The 25,079-nt window shown below is 61.4% G+C and overlaps 1 protein-coding gene across 10 annotated transcripts in view; it reads right to left on the bottom strand.

The window, feature by feature from the left end:
• The window catches only part of TNS3 (tensin 3), a 200,427-nt gene that overhangs the window by 73,479 nt on the left and 101,869 nt on the right, over positions 1-25,079 (bottom strand). For all 10 annotated transcript variants that reach the window (XM_046020349.1, XM_046020350.1, XM_046020348.1 and 7 more), the window contains 8 exons: positions 23,406-23,470; positions 21,068-21,151; positions 15,387-15,499; positions 15,037-15,097; positions 14,377-14,452; positions 4,217-4,346; positions 3,871-3,936; positions 2,940-3,044 (listed from right to left, as the gene is read on the bottom strand). In XM_046020349.1, coding sequence (XP_045876305.1) covers positions 2,940-3,044; positions 3,871-3,936; positions 4,217-4,346; positions 14,377-14,452; positions 15,037-15,097; positions 15,387-15,499; positions 21,068-21,151; positions 23,406-23,470 — 700 coding nt within the window. The remainder of the gene's footprint in view (positions 1-2,939; positions 3,045-3,870; positions 3,937-4,216; positions 4,347-14,376; positions 14,453-15,036; positions 15,098-15,386; positions 15,500-21,067; positions 21,152-23,405; positions 23,471-25,079) is intronic.

Raw genomic sequence — 25,079 nt, forward strand, 5'->3', positions numbered from 1 at the left:
CGACGAGGCACCCAGCCCTGGGAGGTCGGCGGGCAGCACGTCCATTGTGCCGAATAGGGGCCCCGCCCACCTCACTCCGGCCGAGCCGCCTGCCACCTCGTTTGCCGGATGCCAGTGGACCCTCCTTCTGTGAAGAGGCTGAGGGTCCACATTTGCGTTAGTTTCCACACATTGAAACCGAACCACGATTTCCAAGCAGGAAAGCTTTCAAATCCACTTCTGAAACGGCAGCACCGACTGTCGTCGCTGGATCCAGAACACAAGCCACGCGGCTCCCTGGCCGGCTCTGCACACCCCACAGCCAGATGCCTCCTGACCCCGCACAGAGGCCCTCCGGCTGTCAGCACTGAGATCCACCATCACTGGTCCCCAGGGGCGGGTGATGCTCCAAACTCAGGGAGTCCTCCCAGGGAGTCCTCTCCATGTGACCCCTGGTGACATTTGGAGACGGTGCACTCACTTATCACTGAGCGACACTGGGATGACGGTGACGGAAAAGTCACCAGGGTCTAGGTCACCACAGCCCATCACCCCAGGCACTGGTGCATCCCAGTTTCACCCCGCCGCAGTGGCCATCCGACAATGCAGGGAGAGATGGGATCCAAATACCCTCCCACAGCCACCTTGGGGGTACCCAACCCTCACTGACCCCACGCCAGGCCAGGTCGTCCCCAAGCCCCAGGCTCCAACATTGTTAGGGGGCCCTGTGACCTGCAGCACTGTCGGGGGTCCATGACCCACGTCCACTCAGTACCCATGGCTTGATGACAACTCCCTGTGCAGAGCAGGGAAGGGCTCAGAGAGGTCAAGTGACTGGTTCAAGGCCACACAGCTAACGTGGAAAGGCAGGAGACACACCGGAGTGACCCACGCTCCCCCTGGATGGGACGGTCCCAGTCACCAGGCCCAAAGGGCGCAGCCCCACAGGAAACGCAGAAGAAAGGAGGATTTCAAAAAAAAACAAAGACAGCAGGTAGAGTCAATGGCCGTATGTTGACCCCACGTCTGCAAATCCACCCACTCACCAAGCACCGTTACGTGGAACCCCAGATCAGCTCGTGGCATTCTCACCGCCACTCACTGAGGCGCGCAGAGTGGCCCGATTCGGAGCCGTCCACGCATGTGTTCCCAGCTCCCACACCATAAACAAGCCCCTCCAGTCCTACTGCACGTCAGTTTTCGCATTTCCATGATTTTTGTTGGTATTTTTGCTGTTTAAAATGACCCCCAAAAGTAGTCCTCAAGGGCTGTCTGGTGTCCTGAGCAGGAGAAGGTCACGACGTGCTTTACAGGGAACATCTGTGCATCTGGGACACTTGGCTCCTGCCTGAGTTCCGTGCTGCCAGCCGAGGGGGCTCAGGGGGTCCACAGGATGGATTAAGTCCAGTGTGTCGGGACGGAGCTGCAGGCGTGATGGAGTTACATACTCACGGGCTTACGAAAATGTGGCGACGCGAGGTTCACAAGACCCCAACTGCCCGGGAGCAAAGGCCAGTGTTCGCTAAGTCAGTGTCATGGAGAGTGGGGGCATGGTGGCCCCACAAGGTGGCAATGCCCCCCCTGCTCCCGGTGGCCCTCCCAACAGGACGCCGCAGGCCACCACCCACTGCTTCCGAGGAGAAGCTGATCCCTGAGTTCCAGCACCTTGGGGCAGGCTGGGTCTGTGGGAGGAGCGCTCGTACGCCCAGTCCAGCAAGGCACGGGTTAGTGAGGAACAGAATGGACAGTGGGTGGAGAGCACAGCAGGGACAGGAGGCCACGCTGGGCCAGCGCTCCCTGATGGTCCCTGTCCCCTGCATGCTGCCCGGCCAGTCCCAGGGAGCAGCGCCCCAGCCCAGCCAGCCCAGCGCAGGAGATGCTGACATCGCCCCTAACGAACCCCTCTCAGCTCACACTGCCCGACTGAGACTCTGTTCTCTGAGGCCTCCCGCGGCCCGGGCACCAGCGAGGGCAGGGCAGACCGTGGCCGAACGAAGCTTTCCCTGAGGAGCTTTGGGGTCAGCAGGCTGGGATGGGAGTCCTTTCTCCCTCAGGCTGCCCTGCATGATCTCCGACCCATGACCCCGGGCCAGCTGCACCTTGACACTGACGGGCCCCCGGCCGGTCTCTCGGGAACCGCTCCCTCTGTGTATGTCATGGTTACTGGTTCTTGTAAGGAAGAAACATGACAGGGTACGTGACGTCCACAGCGTGTCCCCCACGGCTCTCTGCTCGGGACAGGGCACACCCCGCCTGCTACAGAGACAGCAGCCACCCCCCTGCCGCCCGCCAGGACCCTGGACCCAGGAGGACAGGTGTGACTGCCCCCCATGAAGACAGAAACTGCTCGGCCACATGCACACCAGATGTCCCTCCCCGGAGACCCTGCAGGCCAGTGGCCCACGATGTCAGGGTCGGGGGGAGTTCTCCCCGCAACACCTGTTTCTGGCTAGCGTACATCAAGAGGAAACCAGTTTGATAAGGAGCATGGTGGTTTTCTCCCAAATCAGGCCCCACCATGGGGGGGGGGGGCGGTGGGGACTATTCCTGCTGGCCGGGGAGAAGGCCCCCATCCTTCCTTGGACCTGTGTGAGGTCGCTTCTGTGGGGGAGCCCGGCAGAGCCTCTCCCCTGTTGTGACGGCACCCAGGGCCCGAGGTGTCCATCCCGAGGGTGAACAGGGCAGGTGAGGTGGTTCCACGAGCCCATACATTCCCGCCAAGGGAGTTCCCGGGTGCAAGACAGCAGCCCGGCCATGACCCAGCAAGGCCACGCCCACTGTGCCACCCAAAGTCCCCAAGTCTGCTTTTTACAGGCTCCCCTAAACCACAGCACTGGGGAGGGGAGCTCTGGACCCTGAAAGAAGTCAGGGTTTCTGGAATGCTTGCAGACCCCGAGCAGACAGTAAACAGACCAGTCTCTGTCCCTCCCCTGGCCCAGGGCGGCGGCAGCCAGACGTACCTTCTCCCCCCGCGCTCAGGCTCTCGTAGGAGTCCCAGCGGATCAGAGGGTCTGCGGTGTTGAAGTCCACGATCACTCCATGGTCATTGCGCAAGTGTTCACACCCTGCGTGGGAGGAGGTGTCAGTTACAGGCCAGGCATGCCATGGCACCCTGGCCCGGATGACGAGGCACGAGCATCCCAGGCATGAGTGCTGGCAGCCGGCGCTAAGACCCTCACACCTGCCCCCACGGGTCCGGTAGCGTTCACAGCGTTGTGCACTGCTCTCAACAACCTGGTGGAGACCAGAGCCAGCTGGGCAGGGAGCAGAGGGGACGTGGGTGCTCTGGCCACTCCGGGCTCGCAGACGCACGTGCCCACCTGCTGACACTCTGGGGAGGCCAGTAGGGCTCTGACCTCACGAGCCTTGCCCTTGACCGTTCACTGAATTAGGACACTGACCTCACTGGGAGGGGACTACTGTCCCAGCAATGAAAGCAAAACGTTCCCCTGTATGGATCTCGCTGTACCAAGGAGCCATTCGCCCTGACCGTAAAAGGACAAGATCTCTCCTTCAGGGCGTTTTTAGAAGAAAGGAGAACCTGCTTTGCACATCTACCGTCCACTGTACTTCCAATCCTCTCCAACAACACTCGATTCTTCGTCGGGAGAGAAGCAAACGTTCAACACCATCTCCCAGACAGACAGACCTCCAGGGACTGAGGGTCCGGGCCCTCCCTCGGGCTAAGCTCTCACTGTTCCTGGGGTCTTGCTGACGCAGCCAGGCCCTGCTGCCTCCCAGGCACCCCCACCCCGACAGATGGCCTGTTTTGAAAAAACTTCTACGGCAATTTCCCGACACACACAAAGGCGGGAGACTGGATGGAGACCCCATGGGACCCTCCACCCCACCAGGTGGGCACTGCGCCCTGGCACTTGGCACGCCGCCTACCTTTAAGTTTCTCAGGAGTGGCGGAGAAAAGCAACTCAATCTTGCCATTATCGGGAAAACGGTCATCTGAGAAAAAAAATCACACGTCGACAAGCTCAGACCTGCAGTGGCCAAAAAGCATGGACAACGCTGTGCTTCCAACCCCACCCAGATGGCGCCCACGCCCCCACGGTGGCGAAGTTCCACCGCTTTTCGGAATGTTCTGTGGACCAGGGCTCAGCATTCCGAAAGACTGGTACTGCGCTGCGCGCAGGTTCACCGTCAAGGGCATGGGGCTGAACAGGGACGGAAATGACCAAGGACCCGCGGCCACCGCACCCCGCACCCCCATCAGCCATGGCCAAACCGTGGCTCGCGTGGTCCAGATCCTCCTTCCCGAACACAAGTCCGAAGCTCTGAACGGCCCCCGTGTGAAACTGCAGGCGGAAAATGACGTCGCGGGTGGCCGAACGGTACTTCTTGTGGTAGCACTTGACCTGGGGTGGAGAGGGGCAGGCCAAGGGCCAGCTGTTGAGCAGAAGAGGCGGACGGATGGGCGCAGGCCAGCCCCCCTCCGAGAGACCCCAGCCCTGCCACGAAACTCCCCCCTGCTTCGGTGTTCCCGCGGGACCTGCGCCCGGGAAGGGCATGGCCAGGGTCATCAGACCGGCACATGTGAACCTGCTTCGGATGCAGTCCTGCGGCCCCGTTTTCCCGCTCTGAGAACTCCCCATGGAGAGGATGTTCCCCTGGTCTGAACTGTCTGTGTTTCAACTTAAAACCTCTCTGTCTTCACACGAGGAGCAGGCGGTCGTTACCCTCTGTGGGATGTCCAATGATTATGTGTGGGCGACGACGTAAAGAGTGAGGGGGACACGGGGGTGGGGAGAGACAGAAAGAGGGGATTGGGGGTGGGTGAGGCCCCGGCATTTAATCCCCGAGCCTGGTCGTCCCATGTCCTGGATGCTCACTTGAGACCTGCCCCCAGAAGCACCCTGGGGGAGATGTGAGCCCGCAGCCCTGGGGCTGGGGGTGCAGTGGGTCCCTGGGGGTTGCTCAGGCCTCGGGGGTGATGGGCTGATGAGCGGGTTAGAAACACCCCGCAGGGCACTCGGCACCGTAGGGGAGGGGCGGGCAGGCAGGGGCGGGCTGGCAGGGACCCTGAGGGTCGTTTCCTGCCTTAACAGTGGGGGTCTTCCCCGCCCTGGGGAAATGGATGTGGGGGCTGAGGGGAGGGCTCGAAGGAGAGGACCCTTGCCAACAACCTCCCCCTGTCCCCCTCCCGGCCACAGCAGGGTGGGGCTCCTTTCCAGGCTCCGCAGGGGCCCGAGGCAGAAGCAGGCTGGATTCTGTTCTCAAACAAGCAGAGCACGGGCAGAGGGTCCCTCTACTATGCAGGCCCAGAAGGGAGGGGAGGCGGAGGCCGGGGCGGGGGCTCTCAGAGGCAGCAACGCTCACAACAACGACTTCTCTAGGCCAGAGATGGACCTCAAACGTCTGGTGCCTCAGAAAGGTCAACGAGAAGCGGCCACTCGTGCTGGGTCTAGCCCAGCGGTGCAGAACACCTGGTGGAAGGCTCAGTATGGCCGCCCAGACACTCCCACAGAGGAAAACTCAAGCCCCAGGAGCCCCTGGGAAACACGCCCTCTGGGGTTGTTTACCTCTGGCTGTCTACAAGGAAATAGCTGAGAAAACGTAAACAGCCGGTCTGGGGAGCATTCGGTGCTGACAAACACGCGGGCGGGCTGCTAGGGACGAGGGCCCCAGGCTCCGGCCTCCGGCCCTGGGCACACACAGCCGGCAAGAATTCTGGGGACACGTGGCAGCTGTAGTGTGCTTGCTCCCAACAGCGCTGACCCCCCGACCCCAGAGGAGACCCCTCCAGGGTGGGAGGAGGTCTCCGGTGCCCCCATCTCTCCAGGAGGACGGGCCTGAGTCTGCCTTGAGGGTGACATGGGGACAAGGGGGAACCCGGGCTCACACCAGTCTGGTTCTCGGAAATTCCTAAATGCTGGGGGGAAGCAAAGCTTGAAGCCACAGTACCAGGAGTTCCATCCTGCTGGAGGCAGCCCAGGCCGGTCCCACTGTCACACCGCAGGAAGGAGCAGTCCCACCAAGTGTGGCCGCTGGGGTCTGTGCGCAGGACCCCGGGGGAACCAGGGGCACCACGAGTGCTGGATAGACCAGCCCCCCCCCAGCACAGCCCTGTCTCTGGGGCCTTCCTCCCGCCCCCAGTGAATAGGCTCCCCCTGCAGCTGGTTCCCGAGGGACAGCTCCTCCTCCCCAGCACCCCCAGGCCAGGCCCTACCTTCCACAGGGACCCAAGGGGCTCCCTCTGCAGCTCACTGTGACTCATCACAGCTGCCCCCCCCTCACAGTGTGGCTCTGAGCCACCAATCCCAGCCCCCCAAGTGCCCAGAAGCGGTGGTGGCAGAGGTCACACACTCGGGGGCAACGGAGGGTCAGGGATGGGGGTCACCTTCCCCAGCCCATCTGCAGCTGATTGCCCTGGGACACAGTCACCTCCCCAGGCCAAGTGTGAATCTAGTGTCTGCAGACATTCCCCAGGACAAGGGCTCAGAATGGAGGAGTGACTGAGCTCACCGACATAGAGTAGCCGCCCGGCGGGGACGCACGCTGTCCCACGGGGTGTCCATGGGATTCTCCCCAGCATGCTGGCTGACACCGAGGCTTCCCACATGCCTCTGCGTGCTGCACACTGAGCTCCTCCTCCCACAGATGAGGTGGCACCTGCCCACCCCCAGCCCAGCCGCCCACCTCGGGAACGGACGCCAAACGTCTCCAGAAGACACAGACCACGGGTGCGTCCACGCATGGGGTCCGGGCAGCACTGCCCATACAGCAGCTCCGACCCTGAGACAGGATGGACCCGCCTGCTGGGAGCCCCCCGGGGTACCTGACACCCCGTGCAGAGCCAGGAACCCTACACCGCCCAAGCCAGCAGGTCCGGTTAGCATCAGCGGCCAGAGGCCAGACCTGCGCTCTCCTCACGCGGTAGAAAGAACTGCCAGCGCTGGCTGGACAAGAGCGCCCCGAATTCCCCCTTTCAGATCTCAAGTACCGATAGCACTTCGTAAAGATCACAGGGACCGAGGTCCGGAACGTCCCCTTCGTCCCCCTGGCGTCTGCGAGTCTCCAGAACGCAGCAATCCTCCGCCTTCAGGTTTTGGAACATGCGCGTCTCACACAACCCAAGGGCCGCAGCTGGCCCCTGCAGGGAGGGAATGACGTCCGTCCACCCCAGGCTGTCCCCGAAGCCACGGCGGGGCACGCGGGTGTGACACGAACGACACAACACGCCGGGAACTCGCACGCGGGGAAGGTGCTCAGCCGGAACGTGGACTTCTCGGAGGGCACAGTGGGTGCTCGAGCAGGGCCCCGCGGTTCTGTGACGAGGCAGAAACCTGCACCCTGGGCTGACACGCAGGAGAGCCACGTGCTGAGTCACCGGAGGCCAGAAGCCTCAGGAGGGGGCACTGGAGGGAAGAATGGCCCCATGCGAAGGTCCGTGGCCAACCCCGTTTCTTTCAGTCTTGATGCAACAAGCCGCACCCCTCCGCTCAGCCTCACCTTCTTAGTGTTGCCTAAAACCCGCCCGGGCCCCCGAGGGGACTGAGTGATGGAGCACTCACGTGCAGGAGCACGGCCCTCCGGGGCCTCCGTCCCCGAAGTGCACGCCGCACACAGCTGGTGTCCCCGAGCGTGATGGTGGAACGGCCCCTCGGACGAGCTCCGACCCACCGGCGCCTGCGCTACAGCCCGGTCTGACCCTCATGCCGCACGGGGATGTCTGTGTTTCAGACTCTCAGCGACAAGAGAACAGCACCTGGGAACAAGGGGTCGAAGCCCCGGGAGCGCCTGTGCCCAGGTCAGAGGTCAGCCCGCAGCTGTCCCCCTCCCCCCAGATCAGCGGAAGGCCCAGCTGCTAACAGCAGTAGCAAAAGAAGCTTCAGGCTCCCAACTCCCGCTGCTGGTGGCCTGTGGCTGCCGGGACAGGTCGGGAGGAAGGCGTATCCGCGGAGCACGAGCTGCAACCGTGCTGAGGGGACGGAGACCTGGAGAGCTCGCCCGCGATGTCCGGGCGCCTGCACAGATAGCGCCAACATGGGCCATGATTTCGAAAGATTGGGATCACATCCAAACCCAAGGAGGGGTCAGCAGGCGCCTGCCGCGGACCAGCACACAGCCACCACGGAGCTAGGACCCCAGGATGCACTGAGACCCAGCCCGGGCATGGAAGAGGGCTGGCACAGGATGGGGAGGATGTGCGCACGGGAAGTCCCAAGGGAACACAGGGACGGGCACGCGGGGGTCTGGAAGAACCACCTGCCAGAGGATCAGAGTCCACGCAGGGAGCAAAGGATGCTTCCAGAAGGCCCTGAGCACGAGGGCATTGGCCATGGTGCTGTGTGTCTGCAGCGGCTCTCTGAGCCACTGCGCCCCCCCAGGAACAAGCTGGGTCATGGGAGCGAGCTCACAGAGCTTCACAACCACGAGGACCAAATGTAAGTGGCCACAGGGTTTGCATTGCAGAGACAGCAAGACGGGGCACGCTGGACGGGAAAGTGTTTACCAGCCCATCAAGGCCCTGGACCGCGACCAGGCTCCCGCTGCGACGGCGCCCACGGCATTCCTCAGCGAGCTCACGTAACAGCCTGGCCGCGCTCACGATGGCTCTGCCCTCCTCCCCAGGGACAGCATATTTACTGAGCACCCGAGGCCCTGCCCCGTGTGTGGAGGGGCTGGGAGATGGGGGAGCCGGGGGTGCAGAGCGAGGGCAAGGGGGGCGGGCTGGCTGCGTCTGGTGGTCAGACGGCAGGTGGTTGCTTCCCAGCCTCACCAGGAAGTGCACCCCCACGAGTCCCCTGCCTTGAGGGGATGACAAACAGAGCCCTGGTCTCCCCAGCAGGTCCCCGGCCCCTCAGAGCCCACACGGCCCAATTCCTGCAAAGGTGGCCCCTGTCATCTCTGCGAACTGGCCTCCACATCGCACCCCGGGGGAGGAAAGGGGCCATCTGCGTGTGCACCCAGAGAATCAAGGAGGGGAGCACACGTAGGGTGAGCGGACTTCTAGAAGGATGTGACCCAGGGGAGTGACCCCCGCCCCCACTTCCAGAGCAAACCCCATAGAACCTGGAGAGAACCCTCTGCTGCTGTCGACGGTAAACCTGCAAACATTGTCTCAGCTCCTCTGCGTCCTTTCCAAGTGGCCACTGCTGCCACAGCAACTGCCACATTCCCGGGCGGAAAGGACAACGCCTGTGTGCACGGGCCTGTGTGAGCAATAGCCCCGGAAGCTACCCCCTGCGCACAGCTCCCCGGAGGTGAGGCTCGCCCGCAGGCTACCCTGCACAGGGGCGTGTGGGGCAACCCCACGCGGGCATGTGGGTGCTGGGAAGAGCCACAGTGCACGGCTCTCCCCCCGCTCGCAGAGAAATGGGAGGGGGAGCATGGGGGAGGGGGGACGGGTGCTCTTCCTGCCTCATGCGGACGTGGAAACCAGGGCCAGCCGGCGTGGAGGGAGCGGAGACGGCCCATGCTCTGTGTTCTGCCAACATTGCGGAACAGAACCGTGCGTCACCTTCCTCCTGGGGTGACCCCCGAGTGGATTTCGGGGATTCCAAAACCCCGGGGGTTCAGAGCTACAGCACGACGTGGGCCCCACAGATGATGACCTGAGGATCTGGACTGTCCTCAAGGTCGCCTCTCCTCCGACACCCCAGCATCTTCTCCCCTCAGGGCCCTCCGTGTTTCCCTCTGCACACGCGTCACTGGCCTGCTCACCCCCTGCAGCAGGAATGTAACTCGGGAGCAGGCTCAGCGTGCATTCCTTCCTGCCAGTGGCCCACACCAGCAGTGAACGAGCCCATGGGCCCAATCACCCGGCGGACGTGATGTCGCTGCTCGTCTCGCTGGGACAGGTTTGCTTACTGTATATGGGAATCATGGGCTGGATCATGTCCCCCCAAATTCAAATCTTGGGGCCCAAACCCCAGGACCTCGGCCAGGCCTGTATCTGGAGACTGGATTCTCACCGAGACGTGATCAAGGTCAACCAGGCCACCATGATGGGCCTTGCTCCTCTCTCTGGCTTCAGTCTTGTAAGAAGAGGGACCAGGACACAGATACACATGGAGGGACGACCCCGTGAGGCCTGGGGAGGAGACGACCATCTGCACGACCAGGAGAGGCCTCAGGGGAACCGGCCCTGCCCCACCTGGATTGGGGGCATGCAGCCTCCAGACCGGGGACAGTGGAGGTGTGCTTTTTAGCCCCTGGCCTCTGGAGCTTTGTTAAGGCAGCTGCAGCAGGGGGTAGGCACCTGGGGGCTCAGTCGGTGAAGCATCGGACTTGGGCGCAGGTCATGATCTCAGGGTCCTGGGATCGAGTCCCGAGTCGGACTCCCTACTCAGCCGGGAGCCTGCTTCTCCCTCTGCTGCTCCCCTCACTGAACCCCTTAGGGCGTCATTTCTGTGAGCGGCACAAGGACAGGTCACCCCGTGTGATGGAAAAGTACCCCTTCCTAGCCACAGCCCGTATCGTCCTCCTTCCATCTGATAACATGGCGGAAAGTGCAGCGTGTACAGGAATGAATCGTAAACACAGGAAGCATAAATCAAACTGTCGCCTGACCCTAAAAATACCCGGGGTGGGGAACGCACAAAGGGGCAGGACAGCACCAGTGCTCCGGAGGCCAGCGGCTCCCGGGAAACCGGCCGGGGAGTCTTCTCTGCCGGCTCTGTGATGGAAACAGAAACCCGCAGACGGGCGGATCCCTGCGCACCACAAAGCGTTCACCCCGAGACTCGCGGCCACAGGACGCCCCAAGCACTGGCGCTGTCCTGTTCCGCACCCATTCACGCACCATGGCTTCTGCCTCCAGTGCCCAGGGCCCCAAAGCCACTGCGCCCGCTCACCTGGGAGGCCGCAGGGGGCTACGCCCAGCAGCAGGGGTGGGCACACATCCGGGTGCAGAATTTCCATCAAGGATGACATGTGGGCCAGACAGCAAATTCACAATTGAGTGTCTGGGGGAGATGGAGAGGTTCCAGAAGCCTGGGCTGGTGGACACAAAGGGGGACCCAGGGCGCAGGTGCACACATAAGCACACATAAGGGCAGCTTGGACCTGCAGAGGGCACGGGGAACAGCTGGGGCCCTCAGCCATGGGTCAGCAGCTTCACCAGCTGCAAGTAAGGGACCCTCCAGGCTCTGAGGGACGGCCAGGAGCATGGCAGGCTGCAAGCCAGGAGCCAGGGGAAGAGAAGCCTCCAGCAGAGACAGAGGTGTCTGCCAGCATAGGGTCTCTGGCTGGTGGCCCGAGGCTAGGAGGATGGGAAAGGGGAGATCCAGAGAGATCCAAAAGGCCAGACAGGGGGAGAACCCGGACCAGTACAGCCTTGTCCCCTCTCCTGTCCCCTCTCCGGTCCCCTCCCCATGTGTTCCATCCACGCTCCAGGCCCCGAGGTGAAGCACAGACAGGCGAAAGGGACCCAGACAGGACCCCGCACTCCTGGCATTGGCCTGACCTACCCCCATCCTCCGGACTCCTAACGCCCGGGTCTGGTCCCCACTAGTCCCTAGCACCGGGTTCTCCCTGGCATGCGTCCTCTGTTCCCCAGGACCGTGGGCCTGACCCCCCAATGACGTGGTCTGTGGGCCACGCGGGACAAAGCCTCAAAGCCCCGTGAGATCCGATGGCCTCGCTGTCACCTGCAGAGCCCGCTCCGGACCGTCCCGGCCCCCAGTCCAGCCAGGCCTCCTTGCCACGGTGACTCAGGGGCCCCGGGCCTCCGTCTGTACCTCAGAGGGCCCTTAGGTACAAGCTGGGAATGAAATTTCTCGACAAGGGCCATCGGATCCCGCTTTCGGACTCCCGGCCCTAGCAAAGGAGGCCCAGGGAAGAGCCAGGCGCCACACACAGTCCCCTCCTAGCTACCAAATCCCTTTCCGGGGAGACCTGAGAACCACGTGGGGCTTGTACTCGGGCGATGAGCCCCCTTCCTGCGGCCGTGGGTGCCCGGAGGCATCCTCTGTGTCTGAACACAGCGTGGGCAACAGCGCCCCAAACACACAAGACAACGTCCAGCTGGAGGGCCAGTGCGTCCCAAGCTCGCTGCACGCCCAGGGCTGGCTCCCGGCCCCAGCATGTGAGCGCTGAGTCCAAGTCAGGGCCTCCTGCCTGCCCCCCACCGCCTCCCTTCCAGGACCCACCGCCCAGCTCCCAAGGGCCGCACCGGGTCCCCTCCGAATGCCCCCACACCACCTGCTCCTGAAGTTTCCGCAGATCCCGAGCAGTGAGACACACACGGGTGCCTTTGGGCTCGGGCCTGCAGGGGAGCAGGGCTTTGGGGCAGGGGGAGGCCATGGGAGCCCCTAGGCCAAGCCCTCACCCGCACTCACGCTCATGCTCACGAATGGCCTCATCCCACACCAGCTCACCCAATTGCCCCTAACCCCATCGAGGCCCTCACTTAGCTTCAAGTCCGCAGACGGAGAGTGACCTCTGAGGCCGCCCAGACCCTGCAGGCCACAGACCCGGTAGGCACCAAGTCATGGGGCTCAGGGCCAGCCCCTGGGAGCACGGCCTTTCCCCACAGGCAGCCGCTCACACACACCTTCAGGCCAGATCCCGGCCCCTCCTCTCCCCTGCTCCCCACACTAGCCCTCCTCCAGGGTGACCTCCAGGGTTAGAAGCAGTGCAGCCTCAGGGCCCTGGAAAAGGCTTCAGGGTCACCAGTTTTCCCAAAGAAGAACCACAGGCAACCAAGCCGGCACCATCTGGCTTCGACCTCCCAGGACAACAAATCACCCCCAGGATGACTGAGCACCCCTTGCAAGTTCCCCACCTGCCCGCCTCACCCAGCACGGCCCATCCTGGGATCCCTCGCCCACCGCAGGTCCGCTGCCCCCACCAGCTCCTTGGGGACAAAGATGTCACCCTGTCCCTCCCTTCCTTCCTGTGCTAGGGCCCCACACAGAGACCCAGAAAGCACAAAACTTTCAAAACAGGACAGTTGCGTAAATAAATTCCTCGTGCGGAAGGAAGGAGGGAGGGGATGGGAAAAGGAAGGGCAGGGGGGGAGGAGGAGGAGGGGGGAGGAGGGCTGAGGGCCCCAGGCCCCTGATTGGCCACGCCCACTGCCCCAGCAGCCCATAGTCGTGGGGTGGGGAAGGCTCCCCCGTGCTTGAGAGTCACCTACCACATCTTGGGGCTCTGCCCACCTCCCTGGGGTCCTCACAACAGGGGACACCCATTCTAGACAGGCCGCCTCCCGAGGTACCGGCCAGGCCATGGGGACCCGGGCGCCTGTCCTATCGGCATCCCCACTTGCCTCCTGTGGCCTCTCTGGGTCGCTTGGACTCCTTTAAACCCGGAATACTAGGCCCAGGGCATGGAGCTGTGGCAGACTAAAGCCATGGCCATGTGCAGCCCTAGGGGGCTGTCCAGCATGCAGCAGGTGCCCAATAATGGCTCAGCCCATTGTCCAATAATTGAGTCCTGGGAGACACGCCTAGAGGTCACCCAGGCAGAACACAGAGACAAACCCTCCCCTCTCCCTCTCAGTCTCCTGACCACAGGGAGGAGGCTGGGTGCTGCCCTGCGGAACATTCTAGAAGAGAAACTTTCTCTTTGGGGACAGTTCAACAGAACGTGTGAGCAAACGGGCTGAGGAAAGGCACCGGCCGCCCTATACATCCGCTCGGCCCCCCGTGGCCTGAGAACATCGGCCCTGTCACCTCGAGTTCATCAGGAGTGAGCGACACGCGGTTTGTGAAATGCACATGCAGAGCCCTCTCGTGGGGACAGCGGGCTCCCGCACTGTGGGCTGAACGCAGCGGTGTGACGTCTTCGCCAGGGACGCCAACCTCCACGACCCCACGGACCTGACTTTCGCGAGCACTGGGGACAGGCCAGCCGCTGAGAGGGTACAGTGAAATCCAAACGTTTTGGGGAAATGAGTAAGAATCTTCATCTACCCTCTTGTCACAGGTCTCCCCTCCCCAAGGCTCTGCAGATACCACAGGGAATCACTTCTGTACGTGTGGGAAGGAGGCACAGCAGCCCCACGGTTTCCCTGTGCCAAATTCCTCTAAAATTAGCTTAGACAAACAATTTCCTCCATATTCAAGACAGAGAAGAGGCCAACATGTAACACGTCATCTCATCCAAGGAGCAGCGCGCCCCAGATCTGAGATTACCCCGAGGGCTCTCCGTGGAGGTCATCTGCCAAGCTGCAAATCCCGGTGGGATTTCGCACTGGGACCACTGAGGACACGTGAGATCGCACCTGTGGTCGGGGGACGGAGACACTCGGACGCAGAGGGGTCGATCTAGGACTCGCATTTCGGAGAGCACATAGCGAGTGGCCCTCTCGATTCCTTCTGCCCCTTCTAGTAAAACATCTTTGCCCAGAAAACAAGCCAAAGGCCTTCAGATCAAGGCCACTGGCCATGCTTCCCACGGGGGCTTCACCAAGGAGGAGGGACCGGCGCGTGCACTCACCATGATGTCGCCTTTCAGCAGCTGGGCGGGCTCGATGGCGATGTAGATGCTGCTTTGGGTTTCCGGGGCCACGTTGCTTTGGGACACACAAGAAGGTAGACTGATGCAATTTCATGATTTAACGGAAAAAAACCCCTTTTGAGAAAAGTAACTTCGCCACTCAAACTCAGAGAGGACACAGAATATCCCACGTGGCCCTGGGATGCCCCCCCGGGGGTCCGGCCAGCGTGTGGACTGCATGTCGGTAACGAGCTGAGCGCATGAGCAGCCAGCCAGGTGCCCTGTGTGCGGGTCTGCCACGAGTCCCGACCATGACAGCAGCTCGGTCCGACATGCTTCTCACTCACGATCTATTAACGTCCACAAAACACGTACAGTGAGCAAACAAGAAAGCAAACCAGGAAAGCCCAGAAACTCAGACAAACTCTGAAGGCACCTGCCCGTTGCCGAAAACACGCAGGGGAGAGAAGGCTCCCCAGTACGGACCCTGTCACAGGACTCTGGGGTGCGGGCCTCCCCGCCCTCCAGGATCCGCGTCCACCCCCTTCCTGGAGCCAAGGTGCACCTTCCACCCCCCAGGCACTGCCCCCTCAACACCCGACCCCTTCCCACGGGACGGGTGGCTCGGGGAGGTGCGTTTCCCGGGAACACAGCACTTACTAGATCCCGGACGTGTACACGGGCTGCATGGCCTGGTAGAGCTTCAGGAAGGGCCGGCACGCTGCAAGACAGAGCTGTCCGTGAGACGTAGGACAGACAGACAGACGGGAGTTTGACAAACAGCAAGACAGAGGCGACCTGGGGCAAGGTGGCCCCTGTGTTGTGTCCACGCTTTGGGGGAACAGAGCTGGAGTCAGACCACAGAGTAGGGGACAGCGGGGCTCTCCTGGCCAAGGGCCCCCGCACACAGTGACCAGGACGCCTGGACGGGGCAGGGAGGGAAGGCAGACCAGGGAAGCGTGGGGTCCAGGACAGGTTGCACGTCTTGAGCGCGGTGTGTGGAAGCTCACCTCCGCCTGCGTCGAAGTTGGGAGTGCCGTGCAGGATGACAAAATGCAGGAAGAGCGGCGAGGCGTTCATTTTCACCGTCCCCGACAGGAGCCCGCTGAGGAACTGCACGTACCTGCAACGGACAGCGGCTCAGGGCTCCCACGGGGGCCCCCACGGCTCTGAGCCCACGCAGGGCCACGCGCGCAGGGAAACCGAGCCTGCTGTCCCGGGGTGCCGGGAGGGGACCCAGCCCCACTGCCCACATCCAGGCAGGGCTCGACCTCCAAGTCCGACACTGGAGAGCACAGCCCGGGCATGTAACCCTGCGAGGATCCCTGGACACCCCCCACTGCGCGAGGCTGGGCACCCAGTGCAGAACCGCGGCTCCTGTGCTGGGTCTGCACCCACACCACAAGCAGCTCCTCTGCCCCCAGCCCAGAGCCATGTGGGCTCAGACCACAGGACCGTCACAGTGCCCCCAGAGCCACACAGGGTCAGGCCACGGGGCCATCACGGTCCCCTCCACCCACAGGGGAAGACGGGACAGTGAAGGAGAAGACCTGCGACAAGGTCACTCTCCCCTCAACTCCCACCCCACGGGGAGACCCCGGGAGGGCTCTGTGCTGCTTCTGGCCCCGGCAGGGCCTATCGCCAAGCAGACTTGGGTTTTGGGATGAGGAAAAGGTCACCTTGAGGCTTATAACCAGCACGCCTCTGACCAGACAGTTCATTAAAGGACAACTGACCCCAGCCCCCTCCTGACAGCACCACTGCTAAGAGAAGGACATGTGACAAAGGTCCTCTGTGTGTTTATTTTTGTGAAGCATGTGGACAGGGTAGAGACGGCACCCTGTCCCCTCCCTCCAGCTGTGACAATCACACTCACGGCTAGTGCTTCGTGTCGACAAGCCTGAGCTCAGCACGGGGCCCTTGGCTCTGTGTGCGCAGCCAGGGGCCTGCTCTCCCCCAGCCCAGGACCCTGACCCTGGCAGGGTTGGGGCAGCAGCCCCAGGCAGCACATCGCCCACCCCTAACAGCCTCCCGGGCCTACAGGCAGATGGCTGACAACCAGCAAGTCCCCAACACAGAGCCGAGCCGCCGGCAGCCGGACCACCACGTGCCTGCACACTGCTCAGTCCGCATCCAGCCAGCCCCGCAGGAGCGTCGCCGCATGCTAGGGACCCTGGGTGCACAGAGCACATGTCTCTCCTCTCCGCACCCCAATTCCACCCCAGTGTGCGCCTCAGGGAGGAGTAAGAAGACGTTTCACAGTAAACCACACAGTGAACGTTCATGGATTTCCCGCTGGGGCGGCCTCGTCCCGCTGTTTGCAAAAGCAGTCAGCACACACCCAAATGCCTTGTCCAAACACGCAGCCGAGTTAGGGGAGGCGGGACACGGACAGGTGACCAGGATGTCTGCTCATGGCCATCGCAAAGCGCCCGTCAGGACCAAAGAAAAGAGAATCAGTTCCCGGGTAAAGACCGGAGCAGCAAGAGAGAATGGAGGGTTTGTGCCCCCAGTTCAACTCGCACATGGAGCAACCACGCTTGCCTGCGGTGGTAAAGGGGGTGGGAACCTGACAGCTCCCTCAGCGCCCAGTGTAGGGGCCTGGTTCCAACCAGCTCTTCTGCCTCTCACCCTCTCCTCTCTCTCTGGAGGAAAGGAGTTCCCTGCGATGACGTTTTCCACGCTTCCTTTCAACTAGCGAGAAGGTTCAGGAACCGCCTATGTTGGGGCGGGGACAGACGGCAGGGCACGTGCATCACCGCTGTGCCAAAGCAGCTGGAAATCTGCAGGTGTCCAACACATTCCTTACCACCAGGGATGAGAGCAGAAATCATGGCTAGGAGTTTCTTCGAATCCCCCTGAACACCACTCTGCCCTGGACACCGCTCAGATCTCTCAGATCTCCCCGAACACGTGCATCAGAGCTAGCATGACCACGACCCATGGCTCAGCACAAGGAGCCATTGTAAGGGCACATCCTTCCCTAAGGCTTCCTATCTTCCCCTCCGTGGTGCTCGTGGGGGCCGCATGGATGGTGGGGAGACATGGACCGGACCCCTGCAACAGGACGGGACCCAAGCTTGCCGGTTACCTAGCGCTCCCCAGCGCTCCCGTCCCTGGTGCTGGCAGGAGGCCCTGTGGGAGAGCCACCCTGCCTCCAAGCATGAGAAGCCTGGGGTGGGGGGCTGCCAGCGGGCACACTCCCTGAGGAGAGTGGAAGGATGCCTGCTCCCCTCTATCTACCCTGTCCCCCACGTGCATGCTCTTTGAGACACACAAAGCATCCTGTCCGGACTATAAAAATGTCAAAAGCCAAATAAAGCTCTGCTGGGAACGGTCTGGCCATCAGACACAGCCAGAATCCTCATTTCTGCAGGGCCAGTCCCTTTACCAGGCAGGGTCAGATACGGGAATGACCCCACTGGGGGCCTCCTCGGGACCCCTTCTGCCCCGCACCCCTGGGAAGGTGAGCTCACCAGCCCGGTATTAAATAAGGCTTGCAGGGGCTTGCTGTCGAGGCCCCAAGCCTCCCAAGTCACAAAGCCCAGCAAGCTCATTAATTCACTCTCCCAGGAAACCCAGTTGAAATGGGTTTCTTGAGCTCAGTCGGGACAGAGGCTGCACAGCGCCCCCTCGGGGCAGCGGTGACCACTGGGAGGGTCCCCATCAAGGTGTCTGTCCCACAGACGTGGCCGTCCTGAGCTCCTCCAGACACATCCAAGCCAGTCATCTGCCTGCTCAAGAATGGTCTGTGAACATCTCCCACTGCAGCAGCTGGGTGGACGGCCTTCCTCTCCTCTCCGGGTACAGGGAGACTCCCCAGGGAAGGCAGAACGGGACTCACACCACCGTTACACAACGTAAATCCTACGGCTTCCAGAGCACCGAGACAGGAGGGGAACGTGAACGCCGTGGGCTTACTAAGGTGAGAAAGTATTTTTCCACGTTCCACAATGTCGTGTTGCTATTAAAAAACTACCATCAGTTGTAAGAGCAAAAAAGAAGAAACTAAGGCAAACTTCTTCCCTGTCGGGTGCTGAGCATTTTGAGTGGCTGGGAAGAACAAACGTCACGCAATGGTCTCAACAGATGCAGAGGAAACACTGGGCAAAATACCACTTCCGTTTAGGATGGAAAGCCACAAGACAGTGGGTGTAGAAGGAACACCCCTCCTTGGAAAAAATGCTGCACACGGCAAGCCCGCAGCTAGCATTACACTCACGTGAGAAGCTGAAAGCTTTCCCCCTGAGATCAGGAACAAGACAAGGGGGCCTGCTCTCGCTGCTTTCATTCACATGGTGTCCAAGTCCCAAGCCACAGCAATCAGACAAGAAAAAGAAATGAACGGCACGAAATCAGGAAGAAAGATTTTTCAAACTGTCCCAGTTTGCAAAGGACGTGATATAATAGCGGAAAAGCCTAACGCCTCCCCTCAAAAACTGTTAGAGCTAATAAATGGAATTAGTAAAGTCAGAATATAAAGTTAATACACAGCGTTCTGTCGCCTTGCTATGGGATGATGACGCATGACCCAAACAAGAAACGCGGAAACCAGCCCCTGATGATAGCATCAACAAGACTGAAAATAACCTAAGAATAAAGGTAACCAAGAGGTGAAAGACCAGTGCACTGAAAACTGTAAGACATTGATGGAAAAAACGGAATAAGACACAAAGAAATGGGAAAATGTTCAACCCTCCTGGAAGGGAAGAATCACACTGTTAAGCTCAGTCTCTAGTTCAATGCAATCTCCATCAAAATTCCTATGGCATTTTCCACAAAAACAGAAAGAAAACCTTAAAATTTGTATGGAACTCAGGCACCCGGGTGGCTTGGTGGGTTAAGGGTCTGATTCTTGATTTCAGCTCAGGTCCTGATCTCAGGGTCGTGGGATGGAGCCCCCCCCCCACCTCCCCAGTCTTGGGCTCCCTGCTCAGCAGGGAATCTGCTCCAGACTCTCTCCCCCCTCTCTCTCTGTCCCTCTAAAAATAAATAAGTCAACCTTTTTTTAAAAAAGGGCAGAAGATCTCAATAGACATTTTTCAGAAAAAGACCTGCAGACGCCCAACAGACACGTGAAGAAGCGCACAGTGTCACTCACCATCAGGGAAACACACATCCGCACACAGTGAGATACGGCCTCACACTTGCCGGGACGGCTAGAGTCCACACAGGAGACAACGGGTGCTGGCAAGGATGCGGAGAATTTGGGCCCCTCGTGCCCTGTTGGTGGGAATGCGCACGGGCGCAGCCACCGTGGAAAACAGTAGGGAGGGCCCTCAAAAAGCTTAACGCAGGAATACCATATGGCCCCGGAACCCCACGGCTGGGTTATCTACCTAGTGAAACAGAACCACTCACTGGAAAAGACAGCCGCAGACCAGTGCGTTACAGCCACATCGACAGTGACCCAGCTACGGGGCGCCGCCCGCGTCTGCCCGCAGATAGACGGGTAAGGAGTGGTGTAGAGACAACACAGACCACGAGTCAGCTATAAAGAAAGGATGAAATCCTGCCGTTTGCGACAGCTTGGATGGGCTGCGAGGCACTATGCGCCACAAAATAAATGAGGCAGGAAAAGACACTTGCACGTGGAATCCCCCAAAACAAACAAATGAACAAACAAAACAAGCTCGAAAGCTCACAGAGAACAGAGCAGGGGTTGACAGAGGCAGGGCCTGCGGGATGGGCAAAGGGAGGGAGGAGGGGAGGGAAGAGGGGGGGGGGAGTAAGAGGAAGAGGAAGGGAGGAGGGGGAGGAGGGGAGGAGGAGGAGGAAGGGGGTCTGACTGCAGACAGTCTTGGATGCTGGGAACTCCCGGGACAAAAGGAGGAGGTGCCTGAGGCGGCCTGGAAACCCCTTTCCCAGATGGAAGTATCGAGGCCCAGCTCCTAACCAACACGCCCTGACCGGCCCCCTGGGGCGTGGAACCCTCCGTCTCCGTCTGCCAGCCACGCCCGCCGGCACTGCCGGGGGCAGACGGAAGGGTGAGCCGCACAGGACGGGAAAACACCTGGCGACCGTCTTGGCAATTCTTGGCCAATTCCCTGCTGTTCGCTTTCAAGTAACAGTGCGGTGACTTCCTCAGCTGGGCCCAGAGGGTGACATGGACTCACCTGAGGGCGTGGGGCAGGAGGAAGTCTGCTCCCCCAGGGCCCTCCGCCGCTGGGACTGAGCATCTCCCAGGGGCCGAGCCAAGCTCTGGAGAGGGAGCGGTGGGCAGGCCGGGGGGCCAACGTGAGAAAAGGGCCGTGGGCCTCGGGGTGGACAGCCTCGTGCAGGAGTCGGCCAACCGCACACCTGCCGTGAGGCCACGTTCACTTTCGTGTTGGGCCCGCCATGACAGACACCACGGGGCCAGCGGGGCCCCGACCACCAGCAGCTTAGAGGCAGGTTCGCCAACCCTCAGTCCAGGAGACAGAGCCCAGTCCCAACATCGCGGCGTGAATCCACAGCCGCCCTGAGCGTGGAGGCCCCAGCGTGGAATGTGGAGCACGTGGTGGGGGGGGGCCTGGGTCCACCTCCTAGAGCTGGCCGGGGCCGGGGCTCCCTGGCCACCCACACGCGCAGTGGCCCTTCTTCGCCGTTGGGCACCCACTGGGCTGGCCAGGGCAGGGGCCCCTTCTGTTCCCACTTTCTGAAACTAAGATCTCACCGAACGGTTGGCTCTGGCTCAGGGACACATACGTACCGCTTCTGGGAAGGCTGCATTAGGGCCGAAACCTTATCATCGTAGAACTTCTTCATTGCAAACCTGTCGAGGGCCTGGTCAGCGCTGAGGAAGGAAAGAGAGAGCATTAACGCAGCATTAACCATGGACGCCGCGGGTGGCCGGGTGATGGGGGTAGGGGCCACGGCCTTACAGGTCTGGACAGCGGCCAACACAGTGGTACCCTCTCTCCAGGTGGCACAGCTCCCAGGATAGCCACCCCTCAGGCTCCTTCCCCCAGGCAGGCACGGGGCTGGCGTCCCAAACTGTCCCATTGCCACACCGGCCCCACGGCAGCAGGGAAGCAGCAGAGGGCTGTGCATGAGTGTCGGGATCCCGAGGGTTTGGGGCACACCCATAACACTGCCCTTAGTGACCACCAGCAAGCCCCAGGAGCCAGCTCAGGACCCACAGGGAGTCACGACCCTTAGCAGGCCTGGGGGGGATCACACAGTGGTGGCCGCCCACGGGCAGAGTGCACTCAACAGGACCCTCGGGAAACCCTGCAGCTGGGCATTCACGGTCTGGCTGATCTGACGGATCCGTCCCACATCGTGGGACACGGACGTGAGAGGTCACAGCAATCGAGTCTTGCTCGAGCCCAGAGCTTCCCAGACAACCTGATCGGAGCTGGGTTCTCCCTTTACAGCGTGCACGCACGCAGCCCTGCAGGACACGGGGATCCACCGTGTGCATTTGTCCTGGGCTGTGCTGCAGGACACATGCAGGGTGGGGGGGGGGGCGGCCCAGACGGAAGGTCCCCTCCCCGGCAGCACTGAGCCTTCACCGTTGTCGAGGGTGCATGTTTTAAGCTGAAAAGTAGCTTACACACAGCTCACTTGCAAGCCTTCCTCGTCCCGGAGCTCACAGGTCTTACTAAATGCTGACAATGCATTTCTGGCTCGTGTGTGAGTGTGAGAGAGAGAGAGTGAGAATGTGTGTGTGTGTGTGTGTGTGTGTGTGTGTGTGTTCCTTCAGGAATAACGTCACTGTCAGCGTTAATATTCCCGCTGACGGTCTCCCTGATCACTGGTCTCCAGAGTGCTGACCCAAAAGGCTTCCTTCTCCTTCTCGATTTCTCCTCTCGGAGGCCATCCCGGGCATGGTTCGCGACAGAGGTCTTAGAGATGCGTGCTCCCTGTGACAGCTTCTGGGAATGCCAACGATCAAGGACACACAAACGTGTGAGAGAGGCTGGTCGCCAAGGCGGGCTCAGAGCAGGGAATCATGAGACGCTGCCTCGATGCCTAACGACCTAACGCCGCCTCCATGCTTGGCGGCTGGGCCCCCTCCACGTAGCCGGTCGGGCGGCACATCCCGGAAATGCAGTGATTGAGAAGAACAGGGCCGAGCGGCGCTACCGTGGCCAAATGTGAGGGCGACCTTAGCAGATCAGCCGGGATGCGGTCTCGGTACCCCGTCTGGGTTCCGCAGGGGGACTCGGCGGGAGCAGCCGCCTCGGGCTCTGGCACACACACAAACCCTCATTATCACCGAGAAGGGCTCTGGGTTTCACGGGGGCTCGGGTTTCCTCCCAGGCCGGCCCCAGCTCCACTGTGTGTGTCCAGAAAAAACACTTGGGAAGTCAGACTCCACTCCTTGCTGCTTGAAAGGGCAGGATTTCCCGGCTAATGTGATCAGCGCGTGCACGTCCTCGGAACGGAGGAGCCCTGCCTCACAGAGCGGCCACTGAGACGATGGGGTGAAGGCGCACCCACAAAGGAAGGTGTTTCTGGACCGGAGTTCAGTGTGAGTGAGATGTGGGCTCGGGGCACAGGCCTGTGGGGGCACCCTGCGTCCAGGGGACCCCGTGCCACCCCAGAGCCCGCAGCCTCCCCTGGCCTCACTGCTCCTGCCAGCCCAGGCTCCTGCGGGCCAGTTCCCTACAGCTGTTCCAGCTCCTGGGGGCCCGATGGGACCAGGCTTCCCACTCACGGGCCGGGAGACTGAGAGCCGGCCGAGCCTCGGGTCTGTCATCTGTACTGTGTTGAGCGTGACAGCGGCCCCCAGGTCACTCAGGGGGCTGGAGGGAGAAAAGCCCAACCCGCAAAGAACTTCCTGGAGACCCAGGGCTCACAAGGCCACTCGGCTTCACACGGCACGCGGTGAGACCGCACAGGCCTTGCCTTTGCTACGGTCACGTCCACCCCTGCGGTGTGTTAGAGAAGGACGGCACGCTCACTGCTCTTCCGACGCCGCCACGGAAGACGCCAGTGCGAGGCAGACGCAGGGCGCCCCCACAGCTGGGGCTGCTCCCGGCCGAGCCCCCAACCTGTCCCAGACATCCCAATGCCCCCGGCAGCGTAGACGCCCTGCGTACCTGGCTGACACGTTGGTGAAGTGCATGTAGGAAGAGATGGCCACGCCGATGCGTCCTTTTCCACCCTGCGGGAGACAGAAAAGGGACTCGGTTTTTCTCGACTCCTGCGGCAGCGGCAGAAGGCTCACTCGGTCCACTCGGGACGACGAAGTACTCGTGTTGCTAGGGGAGCCACGGCCAGCTTCCTCGGGTCCCCGTGCTGGGGGACGGCAGCACTGAGCCCGGCAGGCAGCAGGCACACCTGGGGCATCCGTGGGCCCCTCGAGGGCAGGTCTGCAGAGAGGCGGCCACTCAGCTAACCAGGTCCCACCAGGGCCACAAGAACGTGCAGGGAGGAAGCACTTAGCGTGACTTCACTATAGGTGACAGGGCCTAATGCCCACCTCACAGGCTGAGGGGTCTGAGAGCTGTGCACGCCGCGCAGAGGGCCCAGAGGGCATCACAACTGCCACCTGCCACCACCAGCCTAGCCCTGCCCAGTTCCACGGGTCCCCACGGCACCAACATGTGGGGCTCGGCCCGTGACCACAGACATGTACAGCCTGCACAGGGAAGCCACCAGAACCGCAGGCCAACGGAAACCACGGGACCCATGGGAGAGGGTGTGTGGAAGCACCACGGCCATGACAGGCCACCCGCACCCAGGGCCATGGACTGCCACCTTCTGGAACATTCTGCCACGACCCAGACTGACGGTGGGCAAACCACAGTGCACAAGCCACTTCTGCCCACCCCATGTCCTGCAACCTATGAGCAATGCAGTGTCATGTTTTAGAACAACTGAAGAAAAATCAAGAGTCAAAATACCCTTCTGTGCCACACGGCAAACCCGGAAAGCCCAACCATGACCGTGCATGTGACGGGAACACGCCACACCTGTCTGTCCAGGCGCCTCAGGGCCAGATCCACAGGCAACGGCACGGGCAAGCACTTACAAGGCCCTACAACCCCCAGAGCCCAAAATATTTGCGGTCTGGGTTTTTCACGAGAATTTAGGCAGCCCCCAGACAGAGGAGCACATGAAGCAAAACAGCAGGACCATGGACGTGCGCGTCCCCACGTCTGTCCTGGAGAAGAAACAGCAAAGCAGGGATGCCCGGGTGGCTCAGTGGGTTAAAGCCTCTGCCTTCAGCTCAGGTCATGATCCCAGGGTCCTAGGATCGAGTCCCACATCGGGCTTTCTGCTCAGCGGGGAGCCTGCTTCCTCCTTTCTCTCTGCCTGCCTCTCTGCCTACTTGTGATCTCTGTCAAATAAATTAAAAAAACAAAAAAAACAAAAAACCAGCAGAGCAAATCCAGGCCGTGACCTCCCCTGGAGTGCATGCCTGTCCATGGAGTGCATGTGGGGCATGCGGACACATGGCCGGTTCCTTCCCACGTGGCTACTAGTCCGCTATGAGGAAACATCTCCCCAACCACGCCAGGCATGCGTGGGACTACGAGACTGTCACACCCAGGCAGTATCTGTGTCTGTGGTGACCCTGAGAGGCTGAACTCCAGCAGGACGTCAGGACCGTGGACTGCACCACTGCAGTACAAGGGACCACACCTTCCAGAAGACCCACAGGCTGTGTCTGCTCAGCCAGTCGCCCATGGGCAGGTGGAGGCAAGGGGGCCCGGTGCAAAGCCACACAAACCCATCCTGTGCGGAGCAGAGGGCAGGGCTGTCCCCGT

Source organism: Meles meles, chromosome 10 (assembly GCF_922984935.1).
Source record: "Meles meles chromosome 10, mMelMel3.1 paternal haplotype, whole genome shotgun sequence".
Taxonomy (NCBI): domain Eukaryota; kingdom Metazoa; phylum Chordata; class Mammalia; order Carnivora; family Mustelidae; genus Meles; species Meles meles.